This window comes from Acomys minous, assembly GCF_964271855.1.
Source record: "Acomys minous genome assembly, chromosome: 1".
Classification (NCBI taxonomy): Eukaryota; Metazoa; Chordata; class Mammalia; order Rodentia; family Muridae; genus Acomys; species Acomys minous.
This window is the reverse complement of record NC_140483.1, coordinates 178286328-178312515: the sequence shown is the minus strand read 5'-3', so window position 1 is coordinate 178312515 and position 26188 is coordinate 178286328. Positions and strand designations below refer to the sequence as shown.

The 26188-nt window shown below is 40.6% G+C and overlaps 3 protein-coding genes across 3 annotated transcripts; all 3 read left to right on the top strand.

Annotated features, from left to right (window-relative positions):
* Positions 1–1897: 1897 nt before the first annotated feature.
* LOC311607067 (interferon alpha-13-like) lies at positions 1898–2488 on the top strand (the record flags this gene model as incomplete). The annotated part of the gene is made up of 1 exon (XM_084798613.1): positions 1898–2488. The coding sequence occupies one exon, from the start codon at positions 1898–1900 to the stop codon at positions 2486–2488; it is 591 nt and encodes a 196-aa protein (XP_084654739.1).
* A 6954-nt stretch (positions 2489–9442) lies between these two features.
* Positions 9443–10012, top strand: LOC311605441 (interferon alpha-13-like; the record flags this gene model as incomplete). The annotated part of the gene is made up of 1 exon (XM_084795962.1): positions 9443–10012. One exon carries the CDS (start codon positions 9443–9445, stop codon positions 10010–10012), a length of 570 nt encoding a protein of 189 aa, XP_084652088.1.
* A 7812-nt stretch (positions 10013–17824) lies between these two features.
* On the top strand, positions 17825–18397 carry LOC311607058 (interferon alpha-13-like; the record flags this gene model as incomplete). Its single annotated transcript, XM_084798601.1, has 1 exon — positions 17825–18397. One exon carries the CDS (start codon positions 17825–17827, stop codon positions 18395–18397), a length of 573 nt encoding a protein of 190 aa, XP_084654727.1.
* Positions 18398–26188: the final 7791 nt, after the last annotated feature.

Here is a 26188-nt window from a genome sequence, read left to right as displayed (position 1 = left end):
TGTTTGAATTTGTGCCTCCCAGCTAGAACAGGGAAAAAGTACAGTGAGTTACTTGGTAATACACGGTGATTTTACTAAGAGTACATAAGACAGGCATCCATTCCAGCCATAATAAGCTGGCCTGGATCTGTTCTCAAATGACCTTGGCACTATAATGATAAAGTTGCCCAGTTGGGAAAGTTGCCCACAATCGTATGGGTGCTGTTGGAAATACCGTAACAGTCTCCACTTTCACATTCTCTGAAGGAGCATGGAGAAGTGGAAAGCATCTTTAGACCCCTATCTTCTCAACACACAATGGCTATAGTGTAGTATTTATTTCTGTTGACTGCTAGGAAAATAATGCAAAAAAACCTTTCTTGATAACAGGGCTTCTGAAACGTTGCTATTTGTAAAACTGACAACATCTATAAAGCCCAAGAAAATGAAAATAAAAATAGGCTTTTGTGTAATACTCTTTAGAGTTAATCTGATTATATGGTGCCATATGCAGGTCCAACTCCTTTCTTTGGGGCATATAACTCTCCTAATGTCATTTGTGAGTAGAGTGTGTTCGCTCACGTAACCCTCATAGTCTGCTAAAGAAAGTCAGAATGTGCACAAGAGAAACTAAGGTGGTTAATTTTGATTGGCAACTTGAGTCACACAGAGACAGGCCTCTGGACATGTCTCTGAATGATTACCCAGGTTAATTAAAATAAGAAGATCTGACTTAAATGTAGACAGGTCATTTCATGAGCCCTGGTCTCCGACTGAATTAAAAGGAGAAGCTTAGAGAAACACATTTATTCATCTCTGCAGATGCAATGTGACCAGCTACTTTCAGCTCCTGCCACCATGAGTTTCCAGCAATGATTGACTGTGGCCTTGAACTGTAAGGCAAAATGAGCCCTTCCTTCTTTGAGTCACTTTTAATAGGTGTGTGTATGTGTGTGTGTGTGTGTGTGTGTGTGTGTTCATCATGGTGACAATCATACTTCATAATCATGATTGAATTCTACCGAAAAAATTTAGGCATTATTAATATGTAATCCTGAAGAGGAAAATGTAACCTTTTGTTGCTTGTAGTTATTGTTTGCTTTTATTGTTGTTTATTGGGTTTTTTGTTTTTTTGTTTTTTGAGACAGGGTTTCTCTATGTAGCTCTGGATGTCCTGTAGACAAGGGAGCCTTGAACTCAGAGATCTACCAGCCTGTCTCCTGAGTGCTGGGATTAAAGGCATGTACCAGTACTCCCCCATAACCTTTTACAAATAGCTAATACCCAAAAGAGAGCAAGCTTTATTTATATATGAGTCAAAAACTAAGAAAACTAAAAGTCAATGTGAAGATAATAATTTATTAACTTATAAAAACATTGAATATATTTGAATTATATCATTACTAGTTTTATAATTATTTATACAATTAATTTGTGACAAGACTTACTTTATGATTTATGTAATTATATGAAGGAAATAAAGATCTTTCTGAAAATTTAATTGTAAAGATAAATTCTAACATTTTAAGTACAATTTTCTAATGAAAATATTTTTATTCTTTACATTAGATGAGCAAATTTTATATATTTGATGCATACCTGTTCCGTAAAACTTAATTTATTTAGGAGAAAATTTCTAAAATGGCTTTGCTGAGGGAAGTACAGAGTTTCACACAATAATGAAAACCAAACTGGTTTAGAAAGAATGCCCAGACACAAGCAGAGAATGAATGAAAGAAAGTGAAAAGAGAATTGGGAAGTGAAAAAAAGAATTAAGAAGGGGAGGGCATTCAGAAAATGAAAACCAGTGTTTCCAGTTATTTAAGACACATGCACACAGGATGGTCCTCAGAGAACCTAGAGGGGAAGGTTCAGGACCACACAGCCCAGAGGACCAGCAGCATCTGCAGCATCCACAATGCCTAGGCCCTGTGCTTTCCTCATGGCCCTGGTGGTGATGAGCTACTGGTCAACCTGCTCTCTGGGATGTGACCTGCCTCAGACACAGAACCTCAAGAACAGGAGAGCCTTGACACTCCTGGCACAAAGGAGGAGACTCTCCCCTCTCTCCTGCCTGAAGGACAGAAAGGACTTTGGATTCCCTCTGGAGAAGGTGGATGCCCAGCAGGTCCAGAAGACTCACGCCATCCCTGTCCTATATGAGCTGACCCAGCAGCTCCTGACCCTCTTCAGCTCAGTGGACTCATCTGCTGCTTGGGAGGCAAGCCTCCTAGACACGCTCTGCACTGGCCTCCACCAGCAGCTCAGGGACCTGCAAGCCTGTCTGCTGCAGCAGGTGGAGGTGCAGGAACCTCCCCTGAGGCAGGAAGACTCCCTGGGGGCTGTGAGGAAATACTTCCAGAGGCTCACTGTCTACCTGAGAGAGAAGAAACACAGCCCCTGTGCCTGGGAGGTGGTGAGAGCAGAAGTCAGGAGAGCCCTGTCTTCCTCAGCCAACTGGATGGCAAGACTGAGAGAGGAGGAGCGAGTCATGAGCCAACGTGGGTAGGACTTCCTGGGCCAGGACACTGCCTCATTGCACCAGTTCTGCTCTTTCAATGATCTCACTCATTTTGACATTCTTCAATCAACCTTATGGGATATTTCATCAGTTATGAGCAATACTATATATATTGTACAGGCATTAGCTTCTAGGCTCATCAAGTTATTTCTATTTATGTGTATAAATATTTATTTATTAAACTGTAAAATGTAAGTTATAATGCCATGTGAAATTTTATATTGTCTTTATAATAAAACATCTTTCTTTGTGTAATAAAATGCCTTTCTGTGTTCATTAAAGTTTTCTCATCTAAATCTTGTAGTTTTCCATCCTTTATATATTCTCACTTTTATATTTTAGGCTAAATACCCATACATTAATAAAATATCCTTATATTAATAAGATATACTTGTAAATTGCACGGAGTTTAAATATAAGCAGATTTGCTCACCTTGTAGTTATCATTTCTTTAGGTGTACATCCAAAAATCGTGTCCTCTGGCGTTTTGTAATATATAGCAAGTGACTGTTTTTTTTGTAGACAATATGTTGTGCAATAGTAAAGCAGAACATACCTTCATATCAAACTATGATAGTATTTTTAAAAAATTTGTGTCTCATCTTCAGTAAGTTTACACATGAATAAAATGTCCGTAGATCACATACACGCTCTACTCCATGTGTTAGCATCTACCCTCCCCCACCAAATTCTCATCCTAGCTGCGTGTTTTTTCTCTCTTCTTTTTTTTTTTTAATTATAGTGTAACTAGTCTAGTTAGTGCTTCCCATGTTTGCATAGGCATAGGGTGATAGCCACTGAAGAATGGGTCATCTGCCGTGGGCCACACCACTGGAGAAAACTGACTCTTCCTCTGTGCTCAGTAACTGCCAGTGGCTCCCCAGTTAGGGACGGGGAATTGGAGCCGCTTCCCTCTCCACGACAGAGTGTTGAGTGGCTTCATCCCGTCTACACATCTTCTGCCCACAGACACAGCTGCCCTGAGTTCATGAGTGCTATAGCTCCGTCGTGCCCAGAAGATGTTCTTCCAGCAATCTCCCTTCGACTTTACAATCTTTCTGCCCCTTCTTCTGCAAAGATGCCAATGGCCTTGGTTGGGAAAAGAAGTTGAAAGGGAAAATTTTTAATTAGCATTAAAGCAACCAGAACAGCCGAGCTCTCTAACTCATAAGTGCAGGTCGACAGGTATGCTAGCCCAAGGTCCCAGATGATAAGTCACAAAGAATGCGGAGCTAGGAGACAAAGGCCTATTGAGTGTTCCAGGGACCGGCTGGCTGTAAAAGATAGGGAGGATACACAAAGACAAATTCCTGAGAGAAACAGGTACCGGACATGGTCGAGTGAGTAATGAGCCAAGACCCCTCATCCGATCTTATGGTGTCTGCTTAATCCCCCCTTGAGGCCCGCACACAATGTTCCAGGTTTGAGTTTAACCAGATGGGTTGTTAGCTCAGATAAACATCTACCCTTGGGTTCCAAGAAAACCAGGAACCAAGGACTGTTCCCATGTGATTAGGTCTGAGCTTACCCCCAGATCTGCCTATGCAATTTGCTGATGTTCAAATGTTTGAAACAACCAATCGTGTGTGGCTGCGCCAAAACTTCCCACTCCCCCCGACCCTTGCCTATATAAACCCCTAACCCCTGGGCTTCTGGGTCGACACCTCTGTCTCCTGCATGAGATACGTGTCGACCCAGAGCTCCGCCAATAAACTGCCTCATGTGTTTACAGCAAGACGGTCGTTTGTGTGTCTTTGGGTGCGTGCCATCCCAAGGCTTGAGTGAGGGTCTCCCTTCAGGGATCTTTCAAAGTCTAATATTGACATTCCTTTTAGGAGTGAGCACTCATAGCTTATGCTCTGCTGTTTGATTAACTCTGAGTTTCTGTATTAACCACCATCTCCTGTATAAAGACATTTCTTTGAAGGCTGAGTATTTCACTAGCCTCAAGGTACAAATGTAAGCATTTAGAAGAGTCTCTGGTACTGTGACCCTTTGGTATAATAATAGCAGTTATTATGCCTCCCCTGCCACAGGGTACGTGTACAAGGCATGAGTTTCCTCTTTTGAAGGAAACCTATTAGATTGTTGTTGATTAATCCCAAAACATTCATGCCACTGTTGCACTAATGATCCAGGCCAGTCACTACTGTAGCTCACAGGGTTCACAGCTGCATAAGGTATTTCACAAAGTTACTTCTCTAGCAGTGTAAAAAAGCACCTTAGAGTTTAAGGAGAGCTAGCCAACACAGGGGAAGATTTATGGTTAGTATCAGATTGACTTCTCTACTTCTTGTGGTCAAAATGTGTTGTATTTTTGAAATAGGATAGACTTTAGTGCGACATTTGTAGACATGTGTGTTGTATTTTTGTATTTTTATCACTCCATTACTCTCTCCTGTCTTCCCAAACCCTTTATCCTTGTCCCTTCTTTTTCCAAAAAGCACCCATCCACATCAATGTCACTTAAATATATATATTTTATATATTCACACACATATTTTGTATATTTTACATATTATTGAAAACATATGCTATATTTCTGTTAGAATGAAGTTACTGATATTTATTTAAACTCATATAAATTATGCAATTTATTCTTCTTTATATCTGAATTATCTACTACATGTTACATACCTTGTATTTTCTCCTTTTTATGTTTCTTATAACACATAGCTGATAGAATTCATACTAACACACACACATATCTTTTAAATATCCATCTACCTTTTTATATACACTTAGGCCAATGAAATATTTTGTCTAGTGTGAATGGTACCATAATAAATGTGGATGTGCAGATGTTTTTATTGTAAGCTAACTTTGTTCTTTCTGATATGTAACAGCAGTGGTATAGCTGGATCTTATGGTGGCTCCATTATTACTTTCTTTGAAAAACATTAATAGTGACACTCATGGTGTTAGCACTAATTAACATCCCTACCACCAAATAGAGAGGTTCCTGCATAGCTGTATTCTCACCAGCATATATTGGTTGATAGCCTCTTTGCCTGGGGTGAAATTAAACATGCATGAGATTTTGCTTAAGTTTCTCTGAAAGTTAATGGCGCTGAACATTACTCACATACTCACGGGAACTTTGTGTTTGCTCTTTTGAGAACTATCTTTTCATTCACTTGCCCATGAATTGATGGAATTACATATTGTTTTGACATTTTTGGCATTTTAAAAATCTTTTCTGGTATTTAATGTCTGGCTAGATGACTACCTGCGAATTCTTTTCCTTCCTCTCTGTCGGCTAGGCTTTCAATTAGACCACTCTTCCTTTGCTATGCAGGAGTTTTGGCATTTTATACTTTTTTTTTTTTTTGTCAATTTTTCATTTCTCACTTCTTGCTATTTCCTGGGTCACCTGAGGCCTTTTCATGAAGCCCTTGCCTGTAGCTACCGTGAAAAGTTTTCACTGACTTCCCAACTTCGGGTTGTCTGCACTTACACTCAAGTCTTTCTTCATTTCAATTCGACTGCTGCACCGAGCGGCAGCTAGAGACCTAGTTTCATTCTCTCACAGATGCAGAAGACATGTCTAACCTCCAATGTGTGCTGTTGTTAACTCAATGAAATTCATGTGGATGTAGTCGTCTGTGTTTATTTCTGGGTGAGCTATTCCACTTCACTGCTCCTTGTGCCTGCTTCTTTATTAATCTGTATTATTCTGATTATTAAAACTGCAATATATGCAATCGGGTGTTGTAATGGCCCCACTGCACTTCCTTCTTCCATGTGTATTTGAGAGTGATGTTTCTGTTTCTGAGAGGATTGTAATTAGACTTTTATTGAAACTTCATTAAATCTTAGGTCACTTTTGAAAAGAGTCATTTTCATATTATCATTTAAAAATTTTTCATAAAGTAGGATTTCCCAAAGCGGTATATTGAACGTTATTGGTGTTGCTTCCCCATCTGGCCAGCAAAAGTCACTTCCTCTCTTTTGCTTTCATGATAACTGACATCACATTTTTATTTCCATGCTAAAAGCCAAATCAGTGTTTTCTTTGCTAGGAAAGTAAAAAACAAACAGAAACCAATCAGTCAATCAACAAACAAACAAACAAACAGTTAGCTGTCTATTATTAGAAGGCATGCTATCTACTTGTGTCATTTTACTCTCTGATATCATCATGAAGGAAATGTAATGGAAAGACAGAAAGGTAGAATTCCACCATCAAAAGAACACCTGAAAATACAGTAAAATTAAATAAAAAGTTATGTATAACAGAAGGACATAAAGTTCTTCCTCCCTGGAAAAATAGTCTGAAGTTCCTACCATGCAATTTTGAGAGGAATTGAGGTGGGGATGTGAGGACCCTTCCTCTTTTACTGCAAGCCAACTGGATAAACAGCGTTAGTCTGTGTGTCCTGTTGAACTACCATAAAATGCTCATCCCTCAGTGTGCCTTGTATGTCCTTCCAACCATTTCAAACATAACAAGTATTTGATGATTAAGTGTGGATCATAAAAACAGTATTTGACAGATCAATTTGTACTTATCTACTATGAATGAAATTAAGAAAAACTGGAAAATGTCTTCAACTCTATAGACAAAACATGGCTGTGCTGTTACTGTCTGGGGATTCTTGACTTTGACACTCTGATCCCTGGGGAGTATTGGTCTCTATTGAAAGCAAAAGCCCTTCACATGAACACACTAAACCTGAGAACAACAGACTTCTAGGATTTGTGGTTTTGAAAAACCAAAGACACGATGATAATACAGTATGAGTGCTGACATCATCAGCATGTGGTTAGCATGCTCTCAGGCAGTGGGACACAGAAGGGAAGGTTCAAGATGTGGTACTCTGAAGCAGAAAAGGTCACCGAGTGAGTCACATGGTACTTGGAAAATGGGATCATATTGGGATCAGATTACACACACACACACACACACACACACACACACACACACATACACACTCACACACACACACAGAGAGACAGAAAAACAGAGAGAGAGAGACAGAGAGAGAACTAGCATTCAGGGTTGGGGGTGTATTATAACAGGCCGAAGGACATTGTAGACAACAGTGCAAAAAGGGTAGACAGAAAGGGAGAAGTCCATATTAATCCTGACTTTGATGGAACAGTGAGATACAACCCCATGGTCTAGTAACAGGTTCCTGAGAGTGAAAAAGTCAGCAAAGCTCTGTCAACTTTAGTGAGTCATGGATGGGAACAAACAAGAAAACCTTGTCTGCTTCTTTATACTGAAGAGCCTCTGTGCTGTGAAGGCTCTGCCCAGTCTCTGCACCGTACCGGAAACTCAGAGAGTCACGAGAGAACCAGCTCCCATATAAAGAAAGCAAGGAAAACAGCAGGGGCAGGCTAAACAATTGTCCTCAAAAGAGCAACACTTAGATATGGAACAAAAATGGACACTTGGTATATATTTTCAAGCACATATATACAGTGACCTTCTACCACAGTTTGTTTTCACTGGAAATGATAGATTCTATTAATATTTGATATATTTGAGGTTTAGTGGGGAAATTAAATTTTTATTTCAAAATTAGTATCTGAGTCTTGTGTTTTGAGGCCACAGAGAGGACACAAGAGTGAACTCTTTCCTACAAAAAATAGAAAGAAAAACTATGGAGAAAATCTGTGAAAATGAAAATGTTTGAAATATCCCTTCTGACCCCCTGTCACCTCAAAGGCTTCCACATATCTTTGGTTGCTTTGAAAAGACTCTGACTTCTACTAACTTAGCACAGTATTTAGGAATAGAGAGCAAATAAATTAACCATGTTATTCTTGTGAATGTTAAAAGCATTAATCTATTGGAACAACTGTCTTTCAGAGAGGACAGGTCTCAACTTCATTTATTTGTTTGTTTATATATTTCCATTACATTAAATATAATATCTGTACAATTTATATATTTAGATAGAATGCAGTTTTCATATTTCAATTAATGTATAAAACTTTAATTTTCTCAATTTATTTGAATGGCATTTTCTTTTCTTTTTACTTTTTAAAAAACAAAGTATCTCTATGTGTCTCTTGCTGTCCTGGAACTCAATACATAGAGCAGACTGGCTTTCAATACAAAAATAAGTATTCACTGTCTCCAGTAGGTTAAGAAAAAAGATATGAGTAGCAACACCTGACTTGATTTGTATTTTCTTTTTAAAATGTATATGTTTTCTGTGTGTAGTGCAGGATATACATGTTTGTGTATTTGCATTTGCATGTCCATGTTCATGCATGCCAAATATCAATGTTCCGTTGCTACCGCAAATATTGCCTCTCTTGTTTTATGTGCCAGGTTCTCTCACTTAAGCTAGGGCTCAAAATTGCAGTTATATGGGATGGCACTGGGGCTCTGGGGACCTGTCTCTCTACCTCCCAAATTTCAGTATTATAGATTCAGATACATGCTGCTGTGCCTGAATTTACATGGGTGCTGGGAAACCAATCAGGTACTTAAGTGTGTGCCATAAGAACGTTGATGACTAAGCCTTTTAACAGCTTTCAAGTGCAAATTTTGGGTAAAATTCTTTCCATTACTTATATTAGATGAGTTGAGTAAATTTCACTCTCTCTCTCTCTCTCTCTCTCTCTCTCTCTCTCTCTCTCTATATATATATATATATATATATATATATATTATATGTACATATAGTAAAAATTAATGAAAAATCATTTAGTGGAGAAGTTCTAAAATGGCTTTGTTGAAGGGAGCAGAGAAAGAGATGCAATAATGAAAACCGAAATGATTGATTTAAAAAAATGCCCAGACTCAAGAAGAAAATGAGTTAAAGAAAGTGAAAAAAGTGGAAAGTAAGAGGAAGGCATTCAGAAAGTGGAAACAGTGTTTCCCTTATTTAAGACACATGAACACAGGATGGTCCTCAGAGAACCTAGAGGGGAAGGTTCAGGACCACACAGCCCAGAGGACCAGCAGCATCTGCAGCATCCACAATGCCTAGGCCCTGTGCTTTCCTGATGGCCCTGGTGGTGATGAGCTACTGGTCAACCTGCTCTCTAGGATGTGACCTGCCTCAGACACAGAACCTCAGGAACAGGAGAGCCTTGACACTCTTGGCACAAAGGAGGAGACTCTCCCCTCTCTCCTGCCTGAAGGACAGAAAGGACTTTGGATTCCCTCTGGAGAAGGTGGATGCCCAGCAGGTCCAGAAGACTCATGCCATCTCTGTCCTGCATGAGCTGACCCAGCAGCTCCTGACCCTCTTCAGCTCAGTGGACTCATCTGCTGCTTGGGAGGCAAGCCTCCTAGACACGCTCTGCACTGGCCTCCACCAGCAGCTCAGGGACCTGCAAGCCTGTCTGCTGCAGCAGGTGGAGGTGCAGGAACCTCCCCTGAGGCAGGAAGACTCCCTGGGGGCTGTGAGGAAATACTTCCAGAGGCTCACTGTCTACCTGAGAGAGAAGAAACACAGCCCCTGTGCCTGGGAGGTGGTGAGAGCAGAAGTCAGGAGAGCCCTGTCTTCCTCAGCCAACTGGATGGCAAGACTGAGAGAGGAGGAGTGAATCTTGAGCCAAAGAGCTGAGGACTTTCCTGGACTAGGCCACTGCACCTCATTGCTTATATACTGTCATTTCAAAAATCTCATTTATTTTGGCATCATTGGTTCAACTTGCCTGGATGTTTACTATAATATTTGCAATGCTGTATTGATCTGTAAAGGCACTTGTTCTCCATCCATTAAGACAGTTTTTTCTTTTATAGTTATTTATGTAATGTAATTTGGCTGAATTTTGTACTTTGTATGTGTAAGTTATTATTAAAGATATATTATTTGTTCATTCTTTGCCTGTTTTCATAAGTCTTAATATTTAAGCAGGTACTATTGAATAAAATATGATATACATAATCAGGCTGCAAAGTATTGTTGATGCATGTGACCTTGTACTCATCACAGTGTTCAGACAAGTGTATAAACTCATATCTTGCTTCCCATTCATTAATGATGAAGTCCTACTTGTTTGCATTTCTCCTGTGTATCATATTTTTCTGCATGTCCAGCCAGCATGCTGTGCAGTGGTAATCTACAACAGCTTGCTCCTGTCAAACTGTTCAAAGGTGCTGGTATTGGCACGAGGCATTCTAAGAACACATACTTAGGAGATATACTTGCCCCAGCAGGACAAAGGGCAGGAGAAAAAGGACTAGAGAGAAGGGGAAGAGAACTAGGGCAAATTGGAAAGGATGTTTGACCCAGGGAGGACAAAGGACAGCCTCCAGATAGAGAGGAGGCACATATGGACCACAGGTAAATGGCAGTTTATAAAGGTAAGAAGGGACCCCCATGTGAGGATGAGGTTTTCAATTTTTTAATATATTTTATTAATTTATTCATATTACATCTCAATTGTTATCCCATCCCTTGTATCTTCCCATTCCTCCCTCCCTCCCATTTTCCCCTTACTCCCCTCCCTGCAGACTGTGACTGAGGGAGACCTCCTCCCCCTGTATATGCTCATAGGGTATTAAGTCTCTTCTTGGTAGCCTGCTATCCTTCCTCTGAGTGCCACCAGGCTTCCTCATACAGGGGACATGGTCAAATATGTGGCACCAGAGTACGTGTGAAAGTCAGACTCCACTCTCCACTCAACTGTGAAGAGCGTCCTATCCATTGGCTAGATCTGGGTAGGGGCCAAGGGTCATGTCCCATGAAAATATTCACTAACCAGGAAAGTGGGTCAGAGGGGAGGACATCCTATTGGGTTTCTAGGTGAGAGAAGCAAGGGAGAATGGGGAAATAGAGGGATCAAGAGGGTCCTAGGAACCTATGAGAACATTAAGATGGGTAGATCTGGGCCCAGGTGTCCGGCACAAACTATGGCACCAGCTGAGGTTTTCAATTTTGATTGGACAGGTTAATTAGGGAAGCCACAAGGGGCAGGGGTTGATTTCTGGTCTTCCATACTTTGATAGCAGGACCTTAGCAGTCAACCTCAGGGGAACAAGTGACCAAATAAGGCAACAGACCTTGGCGGCTATCTTTAAAAATGAAATCTAACCGCTTTTAGAAAGGCAGAAAGATGGATGGGAAGGGCAAGGCCTGCCAGAGCCACATTTGCCATGTTCAGTCTGGCTGGAGTCCCTTCACTGTGACTTAGTGCTCTCTGACCACTATTCCCCGGACTTTGACAGCCTCTGACTTCCCCCTAGTGTTTTGCTATTGTCATTTGGGGATTCTAGACACTCTGATACCTAACCATGTGTGTCACATCTGATGACAAAACTCATTCACACAAACAACTACAGAGAAAGGCTTCTAGGTTGTATGAAACTTAAAACAAGAGGACATGACTTCCAGCAGAGATGATGTCTATTTGTTTTTGAGTTCTTTATATATTTGGTAAATAAGCTCTCTCTAAGATGAGAAGTTGGTGAAAAAAGTCTTTTGCCGTTTCTGTAGGCTGCTGTTTTGTCCTATTGACAGTGTCCTTTTCCTTATAGAAGGTTTTCAATATCATGAGGTCCCATTTATTAATTGTTGATGCTAGTGCCTGAAATGGTGGTATTTGGTTCCGGAAGTTGTCTCCTGTACCAGTGCATTCAGAGCTATTCCATACTTTTTCTTCTATCAAGTTCAGTGTAGCCAGTTTTGTGTTGAGGTCTTTGATACACTTAGACTAAAGTTTTGTGCAGGGTGACAGATATGTATATATTTGCATTTTTCTACATGCAGGCATCCAGTTAGACCAACACCATTTGTTGAAGATGCTTTCCTTTTTCCATTGTATGTTTTTGGCTTCTTTGTCAAGAGTCAAGTGCCTGGAGGTGTGTGTGTTTATTTCTGGGTTTTGGATTCAATCCCATTGATCAACCAGACTTTTTCATGCAGTTTTTGTTACTATTGCTCTGTTGTACAAATAGTTATTTTACTGTATAGGATTGTTTTAGCTATTCTGTTTTTTTTCCATTTGAAGTTAAGGATTGTTTTTAAAGGTCTGTAAAGATTTGTGTTAGTGTTTTAATGAGAATTGCATTGTATCTATAGATTGCTTTTTGATAAGATGGCCATTTTTACATTGTAAATCCTATTGACCCACATATATGGGAGATCTTTCCATCTTCTGATATCTTCTTCAATTTCTTTTTTCAGAAACTTGACGTTCTTGTCCTACAGGTCTTTCATTTGCTTTGTTAGAGTTATACCAAGATACTTCATATTATTTGTGGCTATTGTTAAGGGTGTTGTTTCTCTAATTTCTTTCTCAGTATGTGTGTCATTTGTATACAGGAAGGCTACTGATTTTTTTTTTTTTACCTAATCGTGTATCCAGCCACTTTGCTGAGGTGTTTATCAGATGTAAGAGTTTTCTGGTAAACTTTTGGGGATCACTTATGTACTATGTAGTATCATATCATCTGTGAATAGGTATAGTTTGACTTCTTCCTTGATCTCCTTTAGTTGTCTTATTGCTCTTGCTAGAAATTCAAGTACTATATTGAAGAGAGATATTGGAGAGAGTGGGCAGTCTTGTCTTGTCCCTGATTTTAGTGGAATTGCTTTGGGTATCTCTCTATTTAATTTGATGTTGGCTATTGGCTGTATATTGCCCTTATTATGCATAAGTATGTGACTCCTATCCTTGATCTCTTCAAGACTTTTTATCATGAATAGGTGTTGGATTTTGTCAAAGGCTTTTTCTGCATCTAATAAAAAATGTGATTTTCTTCCTTTCAGTTTGTTTATATGATGGATTACATTGGTAGAATTTTTGTATGTTGAACTATCTCTGCATCCCTGGGATAAAGCCAGGGATAATGGCAGGTGGTATATTTGATGTATCTTTTTCCATTCAGTTTGCATGTATTTTATTGAGTATTTTTGTATCAAAGCTCCTGTGCTGTCCTCATTCACTGCACACTAAACAGCTCTTCTCACTGTACAACTGCATTCTATCACATCCTGATTTCTGCCTGTAATTCTTTTAGAAGAAAGTAAAACCACCTTTAAAACAAAAATTGAAACTGAAGGAGAGATAAATCTGTTTTCGTTACGATCCCAAGTATGGGATTGGAATGGTCTCGTGAGAGAACAGGTGAGGTTAATCCCCTAGAAGACCAATCATCTTGTGTGGGAGCTTAATTGTTGCCAGCTGAAAAGATCCTGTGAACAGACTCTGGGAGGAGATATATAAATAAGCCCAAAAGTAAAGTCAGGGGCTTTTTGGAGACTTTGGGTAGTTTTGGCTGTTCATCGCTCCACTTCGAGGTGCTCCTACAAAGAACTGCTTGAGGGAAGGCTTCATGGCTCTGGCTCCTGCTGAGGTTTCACGTTCTGGTTACTCCAGGTTCCAGCAGAAGAAATCCTGCTGATCACACCAGGAGAATTGCTCCTTGCAACTGATATCCTTACGGTTTTGTTGTAATCCTCATTTCCTATTGGTTTGGTCAGTCAGGTTATAAGTGATGTACACTTTGTTAATAAGTTGTAATAAAATATATTGCTTAAGAAAATTGAGCGAACATGAGGCAGATCAAGTTGTGTAAGAAACTCTCATGTGAGAGAATGTCCTTATTTTAGGGACACAGAAAATGGTTTTCTAAAGACTTCATGCTGACTGTGTCAAAAGAAAGAAAGAAGAGAACAAGGAAAGAAGTAGAGAGGAAGAAAGAAGAGGAAAAGAAAATAAGGCAAAAGGGACATAGGAAAGAAAGAAAGAGAAAAGAATGAGAAAAGAAGGAGAGAGGAAGGAAAAGAAAAAGAAAGAAAGAATGAAAGAAGGAAGAAAAGAAAAGGAAGCAGAATCTTCAATGCTGATGAGCATTTTGTGAAGAAGAGCCACCTACAGGCCATGGCCTGCAAAGAACAGAGCCCAACTCTGGCAACTTCTCTATAGATCTTTTTCATGGCAGTTTCCTGTCATGTCTTTTGAACTATGGTCAGCTAAACATGCTCAAAATGTCACTGTGTGTCCTTTCCCTCAAGCCTTCTAGAAACAAACTTCTCTGCAGCAGGAGTCTGTGCGTAGTCCCCTGAGAAGTTCTTCACAACCACATTTACATATTTTTGGTCATTAATTTTTTAAAAATATTTTTATTAATTTATTCATATTACATCTCAATTGTTATCCCATCCCTTGTATATTCCCATTACTCCCTCCCTCCCTCCCTCCCTCCCTTCCTCCCTCCCTCCCTCCTTCCCTCCTTCCCTCCCTCCCATTTTCCCCTTACTCCCCTCCCCTATGACTGTGATTGAGGGGGGCCTCCTCCCGCTGTATATGCTCATAGGGTATCAGGTCTCTTCTTGGTAGCCTGCTATCCTTCCTCTGAGTGCTGCCAGGCCTTCCCATCCAGGGGATGTGGTCAAATATGGGGAACCAGAGTTCATGTGAAAGTCAATCATTAAGAAAACACTTGGACTGCACTGTGAAACGGAACAACCCAACCCTGAGCTAGGAATGCTACAAAATAGCGTCTGAGGCCACAGAAGAGATTTTCCACCTGCTCCTCTGCCTGCTGATAGGGGCTTAATAAATGCACTGATTAATAACTGCCCTTTGTTCTGTGATTTCAAGACTTCAGATAACCTCTTCTACAATGGAACATGCCACCTGGGATCACATGAAATCTGCCTTCAGTGTTCTGTGCAGAAAGTTCGATCATTTGCCAACGAGCTCAAGCCTATTCACCACTTTCTCTTCTGTCAGATTCAGTCCTTGATCCTATGCAGTTGAGTTTTTTTTAAACAGGATGACAAATATGGATCTATTTTTCTTCTTACACACACATAACCATCAAGTAGGAGGAGCACAATTCGTTGAAGATGGTCTCTGATTTCCAGTGTGTTGTTTTCTATTCTTTGGTAAAACCAAAAGTGTCAGTAGGTGTGAGGATGCATTTCTGGTTATTCAACTATTTCATGGATCAATCATCTGTTATTATTCCAATCCAATGCTGTTGTTATCACTATGGTTCTGTAATACATTGTGAGAGTGAGGATGTTGTTGTCTGTGCCACTCATTAATTACTCAGCATTGCTATAGTGGTTGTACTCATTTTGTCCATAATAAATAAATTTAATATTATTAACTAAAACATATAATTGTTACATTGTGCGTTTGCATATGCATGTGCACACATTAGGACGTGTGTCAACCAATGTTTGGTTTTTATATCAAACATTCCCTACCTCGTTTCCTTCACATGTCCTCTCACTTAATCTAGGGCTCACCATTGCAACTAGACTGGATGACCATTAAGCTTGTGATGGCTAGGCTTGGTTCTCAACTTGACTACATCTGGAAGAAACTGAAACCCCAAAATGTAGGGCCACACCTGTGAGGGAATTTTCCTTAATCTGGAGTGGGAAGACCCACTTCCAAGCAGGATCTTTAAGATGGGAAGACACAGCTGCCATCTGGATCTTTGAGATGTGAAGACTCACCTCTGATCTGCTGGAAGCCTATGTAAGTACATGAGTGGAAGAAGCTTTGACGTGCCTGTGTGCTCTACCCTCACTAGCAAGTCCACTCCTGCACTGGCACTAGAGCCTACGGCTATTTGATTCTGGCATATACTGAACACCACTAAGATATCAAGCCTCTTAGAATAAACTATTTCTAATTCATGGACCTTCATACATGAGCAACTATTTTTGGATTAGCTGGACCTGAGCCTGTAAATTATTCTAGTAACTCTCTCTACTCTCCCTCTCTCTCTCTCTCTCTCTCTCTCCCCCCCCCTCTCTCTCTCTCACACACACACACACACACACAAACATAATGAGAGATTTTTTCTATAAATTCTGTTACCACAGAGGACACTAACTAAGCTGCTCCAGGTACATTGCATTTACTGCAAAGCATGTTTCTGAATGACAATCTCCTCAGTGCCTATATTATTTATTAAGTACAAAAATTCACAATGCTAATGAAAAACTAATCCCTATAGCGACTTTCAGAAAAGAGAGATGACAAATACTGATATTGACACGGAACTTGAGTAAAGAAGAGATTTACTGTTTACCAAAGAAAGTGAAGTAAGAAAGGCAAAGAGTTTCTCTTTCTTTAGATTATTGAGATGGGAGCAAAAGCCATACAACTAGTTACGCTTGCCTTTCAACGTTGTTGGATGACACAAAGAGAAAGGAAGGAAAATAAGGCTCTCTCAGCAGGTACTCTGGTGTGAATAATGGTAAACTGGGATTATAAGGCAATCTAGATTTTATTTGTGAGGTATTTAGAGTCATGGAAGTGGAAGAACCTGGCTGACTTCTGAGAGGGAAAGCAAAGTGCTGAAATTCTCTTTAAAAGACTTGAAAGCAAGAGTCAAAAACACAGGTTGCTAAAAGATCATGTACAAAAATAACAATAAAACCAGAATATTATTCATACCATGAAGGAGAAAATTGTAAAGAGGTGCTACAAAGACAGACAGAAGTCTTAGAATCGAATACATAAGTATATCAGGGAGAGTTTCAAGGCTCATGTTAAGTGTCTTTGTCACATTAACTGAGTGAATTAATGTGTGATTGTGTGTGTGTGTGATTGTGTGTGTGTGTGTGTGTGTGTGTGTGTGTGTGTGAGAGAGAGAGAGAGAGAGAGAGAGAGAGAGAGAGAGAGAGAGAGAGAGAATGCAAAGGCTTTGCATGTTGTGAATTTTGTGGTTGGAGGTTACCTTACAGTTGTTGCATCCTTGCAGTAACATGGGTTCCAGGAATCAAACTCAGCCCAACAAGCTTGAACAGAAAGCCACTTACACATAGCAGATTCATGTTGGCAAAAAAAAAATCATTGGATAAATAACTAATATAAAATGACAAATTATCCTGTATATATATTTATACAATTTTAAAACTTCAAATATTGGAAATTTTAAACCAAATTTTAACCAAATTTAAATAACATGATTTTTAAATATTTTACCTTAGGAAAAATTTGCACATTTTACATTATGATTTCAAAGTTTATGTAAATAATTTAAATGAAACAAAATAGGTGTGAAATGAATTTCACTAACATTAATAGGAAATTGTGTCTTTATAATAAATGTGTGAATTTCAAACAAAGACTATATCTGTGATCTAATTGTTAATGCCCGCTCTAATAGGAAAGGAAACCCTGTAGAACAGTTATTACAGGGGAGCAGTGAAAGAAGAAGCAATAGTGAAAACAAAATGGTTTTTAAAATGCCCAGACACAAGCAGAAAATGAGTTAAAGAAAGTAAAAAAATTTTGGAAAGTGAGGGGATGACATTCAGAAAGTGGAAACCAGTGTTTCCCTTATTTAAGACATGCACACAGGGTGGTCCTCAGAGAACCTAGAGGGGAAGATTCAGGACCACACAGCCCAGAGAACCAGCAGCATCTGCAGCATCCACAATGCCTAGGCCCTGTGCTTTCCTCATGGCCCTGGTGGTGATGAGCTACTGGTCAATCTACTCCCTAGGATGTGACCTGCCTCGGACACATAACCTCAGGAACAAGAGAGCCTTGACACTCCTGGCACAGATGAGGAGACTCTCCCCTCTCTCCTGCCTGAAGGAAAGAAAGGACTTTGGATTCCCTCTGGAGAAGGTGGATGCCCAGCAGATCCAGAAGACTCACGCCATCCCTGTCCTGCATGAGCTGACCCAGCAGCTCCTGACCCTCTTCAGCTCAGTGGACTCATCTGCTGCTTGGGAGGCAAGCCTCCTAGACACGCTCTGCACTGGCCTCCACCAGCAGCTCAGGGACCTGCAAGCCTGTCTGCTGCAGCAGGTGGAGGTGCAGGAACCTCCCCTGAGGCAGGAAGACTCCCTGGGGGCTGTGAGGAAATACTTCCAGAGGCTCACTGTCTACCTGAGAGAGAGGAAACACAGCCCCTGTGCCTGGGAGGTGGTGAGAGCAGAAGTCAGGAGAGCCCTGTCTTCCTCAGCCAACTGGATGGCAAGACTAAGAGAGGAGGAGGACTGAGTCATGAGACAAAGTGCAGAGGACTCTGCTGGACTAGGACTGTCTATCTCACATCATAGGTCTCCTTGGAAAACTCTGATTTATTGTGGTACGAACACAATCAACCTGCCTAGATGTTTTAGCAAAAATGAATACATTTTGTCTATATATAAAAGCATTTGTTTCTGCATCCTTTTAGTCATATTTATTTAATTATTTATATACTTACTTATGTGTGCATTTATTTTACTATTAATATAGTTTCAGGTATTTATGTCAAATTTTGCTATCTTAGTTTTCTTTTAATGCACCTACCCATCATATGTAGTTCAATTATTTTGTATTCAAATAAAATTGCTTTATAAGACAATTTTCATTTACTTTGGTATCTCTTCAAAATTTTTATGTTTTTTTTTTAAAGATTTATTTATTTATTATTATGTACACAGTGTTCTGCCTGCACATACACCTGCAGGCCAGAAGAGGGCACCAGATCACATTTTAGATGGCTATGAGCCATCATGTGGTTGCTGGGAATTGAACTCATGACTTCTGGAAGAGCAGTCAGTGCCCTTAACCTCTGAGCCATCTCTCCAGCCCCAACTCTGCATCTTAAAAAATTACACAAATAATCAGTAGCAAAACTCAGCCTGCATATATATGTGTATTGCGAAGCATTTAGAGAAACCCTGAAGTGTACCCTTGTCTCTCTCCAGTGTATAGTATGTTCTGGAGGTATCGTCTGCACTCTGTGGAGTGCTGAGCCAGAAAAGCTTGCTTTAATCACATTGTGTTCTAGTACTCTTTGACCTGATATTCCTGAGATCCATTTTCTGTTTGGCTGCCCTGACCTCTGGTACCTAGTGTCTACTCTCAACTGAGTTTATCTGTTTTGGATTCTAAATATGAGTGACATCATGGACAGCATTACAAAATAGACCAAGAAAGATAACTAGTCTGACTTTATAGCACAGACAAATATACCAAGAACAACCAGAAATCAACCCCATTCATAATAGCCCCGGGAACCAGCTCTTGGGATAAACCCCATCGCGGAAGTGAAATGCCTCTAAAATTAAGCTTTTCAAACACCGCTCTTTCCTCTCTATTTCATGGGCTTTCCCCCTTCTCCACTGATTATCCTTCTGCTTCTTTTCTTCATCATCTTTATCTAGCTCCTCTTCCTCCTCCACCATTCGTTCATTCTTCTTTTTAGTCCTTCTAGTTGTGCCTGGCACACCATCATCTCCTGGAGCATAGGTAGCCTCTCTCTGGGGCCCCATGCCTGAGGGTAACTGGATCTCTCTTTTCCAGCAGGCATCAGTTGCCATAGTTTCCCAGCTATAGGTAAAATTTCCTCCATTTTTCTAAGATGAGATTCTTGACTGGCTTGGTCTTGTTCACTGAGTCATAACCATTCTTAGGTCATGTGTGCAAGCAACACGCCGTAACTAAGGACACTCCTGTGCTGCAGCCATGCATGTTCTCTGGCTCTTACCATCCTCCTGATGCCTCTTGTGCAATGATCCTTGAGGACAGGAAATCAGCTGTTTCCTCATGCTCAGTGACCAGTTGTGGGTCTCTGTGTTTGTTTGCATGGACTGCAAGAGGGTCTTCGGCAAGGCTTGGCCAGTGCAGTGACCCTCTATGAGATGTATAGGTGTCATTTGAAATCAGGTGTTGTGTCACTGTGAGTACCACACTGCTCACATATGTTGGCATATTTGTGGTTCCATATGTATTTTAAAAGTGATATTTTGGTGATAAACAGTATTGAAAGTTTTATTTGATTTGTATTGAACGTGATGATCACTTAAAAATATGATCATTTTTGTAACATTATTTTATTTAATGGCACTAGATCTTGTGTATTTTATCTTAGTAGCTAACACTGTAACTACTATGTTTTGGGGGGGTTGTTTTGCTTTTTGTTTTTGTTCTTCATAACATATCAATTCCTTTCTTTAGCTTTTACTTTTAATGACATCACATTTTCTGGTTCTGTGCCACAAACCAACATCAGAGTTTTCTTTCTAGGAAAGTAGAAAATAGAAATAAAACAGAAGTGGAGATTTCTATCATCAATCTAACACCTCAAGGAAAGATGAAGCAGTAAGTGGAAAAGTACAGACAACTGAAGCAATGAAAGCACTTGCTGTCTGTCAGACCTGCCTGAGCATCTCTGCTTTAGACACATGGACACTGAAGATGAATCTCTGAATTCAGTGTTCAATAAGAAATTGATGGCTGATAAATACTTTAAATAGAGATCTATCTCCTAGATGAAAACTGAAAGTGGAATTGCAGATGAACTTCTATAACACACGTGATGTACTGTTTAACAGCAGTGCATACTGTATATAATTATGTACACATGTGCGCACTCACAGCTTCCTTTCTGATACACTCCAAACTCCTTCCTGCTTTCTCAGAACCCATCTTTCAGTCTCATAGCCCTTGTTACCCACAGTCGTGCTCCTTATACACCAGCTTTGTTCCTGCTCGTTGTACACTGCTTCTTATTACATCTTGATTCCTAACTAAAAATTTATGGAGGTCCAGCTTCGACATCAACTGGGGAAACTGAGGTGGAGTGCAGATCCAGCGGTGACCTTCAGACTTTCTCTGAGGGCAATCCCCCATCTGGAACTGATTGCTACTGGCAATAGCTTCCGCTGATGTTGGCAAGAGGATCTAGGGCTGATGGCTCCTATTGGGAGATAGGGCTGATGGCTTGCTCCTATTGGGGGCTTTCACTGCTGGTGGCAAGCATCTAAAAGAGAAAGGAGGGAAAGAAGGAGAGAAGCACACACACACACACACACACACACACACACACACACACACACACACACACACACTTATACGTATACTTTTTGATGAAGTAAGACAGACTCCAGTAGGTAGGTTTCAACAAGCGTCTTTTGAAGTTTCTTTTACTTTACTTCTCTCTCTCTCAATCCAACTAGCTGTTGTTCATACGCATATATACTTTGGTGCATGGAACAAACTCCAAAGAGTGAGTTCTAACAACTTTATGTGCATATATGCACACAAGAATGCATCTTTGTGGATGGAAAAAGATTGCAAAAACTTTATTATTTCTCCCTCAGCTTATATCCCGGCAAGACTGGTCAAGCAGTACAAAACCCACAATGTAGTTACATTCTATTTTCTTTAAGTGAATGATTACAATTGGTGTACATAAGAAAAACATGTTCCTCAATACCTTTACATGATCAAATGTTTTATGTGTGTAAGAAACTCGCATATGAGAGAATTTCCTCCTATCTTTAGAACTTAGAGAATGTTTTTCTAATGACCTAATGCTGTGTAGGGGAGAGAGAGAGAGAGAGAGAGAGAGAGAGAGAGAGAGAGAGAGAGAGAGAGAGAGAGAGAGAGAGAGAACAGAGTCCACGACTGGCAACTTTTCTGTAGAATTCTGTTTCCTGGCAGTTTCCTTTACTCTAAAACAGGCTTTTCCCAAGAGAATCAACTTCAGATTGGAAGACTCCATTTGCTTCCATTCTCATCTGAGGGACGGAAAACCCTCTTATGTCCACGCTGCTCATGTCTTCTGAACCATAGTTGGCTAAACTCGCACACAAGGTCACTTTGTATCCTTTCCCCCTGGCCTTCTATAAACGGAGTACTCACATATTTTTGATCATTAAAGAAAATATCTGGAACGCATCATGAAACTGAGCAAGCCAAACTTTATCTAGGAATCCTGTAAAATAGCAGTTGAACCCACAGAAGAGGTTCTCCACCTCCTGATGCTGAGCAGAGAATTCTCCATGTGCCTGCTGATGCCAGCAACAAGGAGCTTGGCAAAGGCACTGATTTATGACTTCAAGAGTTCAGACGACCTCTTCCACAATGGAGCATGCCAGTTGATGTAACATAAATCCTTGTTCCAGCCAAGGTAACTCTTAATTGGTGCAGAATAACATAGTTCTTATTCCTCCTGAAGCAAGATCTGTGATTTTTCAGGGGCATAGCTCTACAGACTAGGGCCTCTTCATCCATCAGCCCCGCCCCCGAGTTCTGCAGGACACTTGGAGGAAGACAATGTGCATCTGTCTGTAGAGCTGCAAGGAAATTCTTAAGAGTGAGCTGCCAGGAGCCTAAAGAAGGGGAAGCCACTTAAAGTCTCATTCAGCTATGATCCTATGAACCACAAAACCAACTGTCATGAAAGGAAAATCCAAAGTGTACAGTAGTGGTGCATATACATTCCTAATAACCAAGAGCTCTTCAATTAGGGTAAAGATCTGCTTAACAAGTAGAAACATTCCTGATACTGGAAACTTATCCCACTAACAAGTGCTAGGGAAATCAGGGAAATTAAGGGAGAAAATATGTTGTGGGATATTTGATAACATTGTGTACTCTGAGTTTGTGAACTGTAAAAACCTGTTTCTACCTTGGAATAGCTCAGTCCAAGCACACACCTTTAACTCAAGAACTTTTGTTTTTTGTAACACACACCTCTGTAGAAATATACACGGTTTGCAGTTTGCATGCTTAAAAAAAAAGACTGAGCTGCCAATTACTGATGTGCTGTCCTTCCTCTTAAATCCATGATCAGGAGAAAGTGGTCGCTGTCACTTCGGATGAGGAACATGCTCACATCAGTGTTGTCATGTCTGAGTCCTCAGAGGAAGTACAGGGACAGGTAAAGGACTTGTAGATACTGTAGGGACAGACCCTTGTGATCTGTGCGTTTGGGGAAAATCAAGTGATACCAAGGTGAGTTGAAGATCTTGTAATTGAAGTAAATATTGGGGGAAGGGATTGAAATTATTGACTAAACTAGGCTCTTCTTGTGATTGTGAAATAACTTGCAGATATGATATCCTGGCTTCATTCCTTGATTATTATTTTAATGTAATGTTCATCACATTTATGTACATATAATTTTTTAAATCCTATGAAACACTTCAAGATATAACCTGGCCCAGAAATTATGAATTGTCATACTGTGTTTCACATCTTAGGTTTAATAACATGCTTTAATTCAAGAGACAGGAATAAAAAAACTGAGACAGGAACATGTGGTGAGGAGAGCAATCTGTCCTGCACACATGACCAGAGTTGATTTACTACACACCCAGTCCACACAAGAACATCTGGTCCATGTGAGAAGGGACCTAAGGGTCAGGGAACATCACACAGCTGTCTGTGGAGATGTAGCTATGTACAGCAACACACGCAGACTTGAAATAACCAAGCTTGTCTGCTTTGGGATTGAGAGTGTGAACCTGGTCACATCCAGTTCTCTGTGCCTGCTGATTCCTGAGGTGCAGTGACTAATACAAAATGATGTAGAGCAGGACATAGAAACACAGTAACCAAAGGATGCAGCCAAACCCAGGCCAGAGACCTAGCCAAATCAATGAGCTCAAGGTCACTGTCATGCACTGTAGTGCTGGCACCAGGCAGAGAGTGGTAGAGGAAGATACCTGACACATGACTCTGGTTTCCAAATGTGCACATGACCAGGCAAGCACATCTAAACACACACACACACACACACACACACACACAGAGAGAGAGAGAGAGAGAGAGAGAGAGAGAGAGAGAGAGAGAAAGAGAGACAGAGACAGAGACACACAGAGAGAGACAGAGACAGAGACAGAGAGAGAGAGGGAGAGAGAGGAAGAGGAAGGGAGAGAGAGAGAGAGAGAGAGAGAGAGAGAGAGAGAGAGAGAGAGAGAGAGAGAGAGACGGTGGGTGGGGAGAGAGAGAGAGACTGTTGTTTCATGAAGAGAACTTCAGTGGAGCCGTAGATGCTCACGAAAAATTTGAAAAGCTAAAACTGCTTCTATTATCATTTGTTGCAAACATTTTTTATGGGTGCTGAACCATATTGTAATATCCTATGGATAATGATGAACATTGCAAGAAACTTTATATGATTTTGAATTAGGTATAATTTTAACAGTAGACCCAACATCTCTGGAGAACTAGTTCAGCAACACAGAGAGTCATGGAGAGTGCATAGTGTCATGTGCCTAAGATTGAGTGCATTCTTGCCGTAGTCATCCCTGCCTGGGGCTCTCGCTGTCTTGCCCCTATATCTTCTGATTCCTGAGCTTTGGAGGGAGGGTGTGACAGGGATGTCCTTTTTAGGACTGAGACTCCTCCAGTGTTTATTCTCTGTGTGGTGACCGATTTGGTGACTCTTCTCTGATGAGGGTTGAGAGATGCAGTAGCTCATCAGAAGTGCAGCTGTGATCAGAAATCAGGTAATAAGACATTCCCACATGGCCTGTGTCCTTCCATGGTGCTGATGGCATTTACATCCTTCTGACTGCATGTTGGCGTAGCATTACTGAACGTTTATTGTTATCGCATTGACTCTGTACATGACTTTCAAATAATATACATTGTTTAATACATTACTGTCATTACTGCTATTGTCTCCCCATTTGGACAACAGATCCCTTTCTGAGCTTTCTTCTTTCTTTCATTCATTCTTTCTTTCCTTTTTGAGATAATATATTTATTTTATCTTTTTTATTTTTAATTTGTTCATTTTACATTCTGAATATAGCCCCTTCCCTAGTTACCTCCTGGTCCCACTCTCCCTCCTTCATACTCCCCCACTTCCTCCTCTAGTCCTCCCTCAGAAAGGGGGAGCCCTCTCCCAATAACATCTGACCTCAGCCTATCAAGTCTCATCTGGACTGTCTGTATCCTCTTCCTCTGTGGCCTGGAAAGGTGGCTCTGCCAGGGCAGTGATCAACGTGTGCGCACCAGAGTCCATGTCAGAGGTAGTCCCTACTCTCCATATTGTGAGACTCACAAGGAGACTGTGCTGCCTATCTACTACATCTGAGCAGAGGGTCTAGGTCCTCACCATGCTTGGTCCTTGGTTGGTGCATCAGTCTCTGCAGCACCCTCCTCCGCCGTCTAGATTTGTTGGCTCTATTGGTCTCCTTGTGGAGCTCCTGTTCCCTCCAGATCTTTCTATTCCCCAACTCTTCCATAAGACTCCCTGTGCTCCACCCCAAAGTTTGGCTGTGAGTCTCAGCATCTGCTTGGATCCTCTGTTGGGTACAGTCTTTCCGAGGACCTCTGTGTTAGGTTCTGTCCTGTTCCTTCTCTTCAGCTGCTTCTGGTGTCTATTCCACTTGTCCTTCTCAATGAGAATTAAGCATTCTCCCTAGAGTCCTCCTTGTTATTTAGTTTCTTTTTTTTTATTATTAATTTATTCTTGTTACATCTCAATGGTTATCCCATCCCTTGTATCCTCCCGTTCTTCCCTCCCTCCCATTTCCCCCTTTTTCTCCTCCCCTATGACTGTTCCTGAGGGGGATTTCCTCCCCCTGTGTTTGCTCATAGGGTATCAAGTCTTTTCTTGTTATTTAGTTTCTTTAGGTCTTTGTGGTTACCCTGTATTATGTGGCTAATATCTGCTTATAAGTGAGCATATACCATGTGTGCCTTTCTGGGTCCAGGATACCTCACTCAGGATGATTGTCTTTAGTTCCTTCTATTTGCCTGCAAATATCAAGATTTCCTTGTTTTTAATAGCCGAGTAGCATTCCATTCTCTAACTGTATCCCAAATTTTTTATCCATTCTTTGGTTGAGGAGCATCTAGGTTGTTTCCAGATTCTGGCTATTACAAATAAAGCTGCTAGGAACATAGTTGAGAAAATGTCCTTGTTGTATGGCAGAGCAGCTTTTGGGTATATGCCAGGGAGTTGTCTGGCTGGGTCTTGCGGTACCACTATTCCAAATTTTCTGAGATAGTGACAGATTGATTTCCAAAGTGGTTGTACAAGTTTTCCCTCCACCAGCA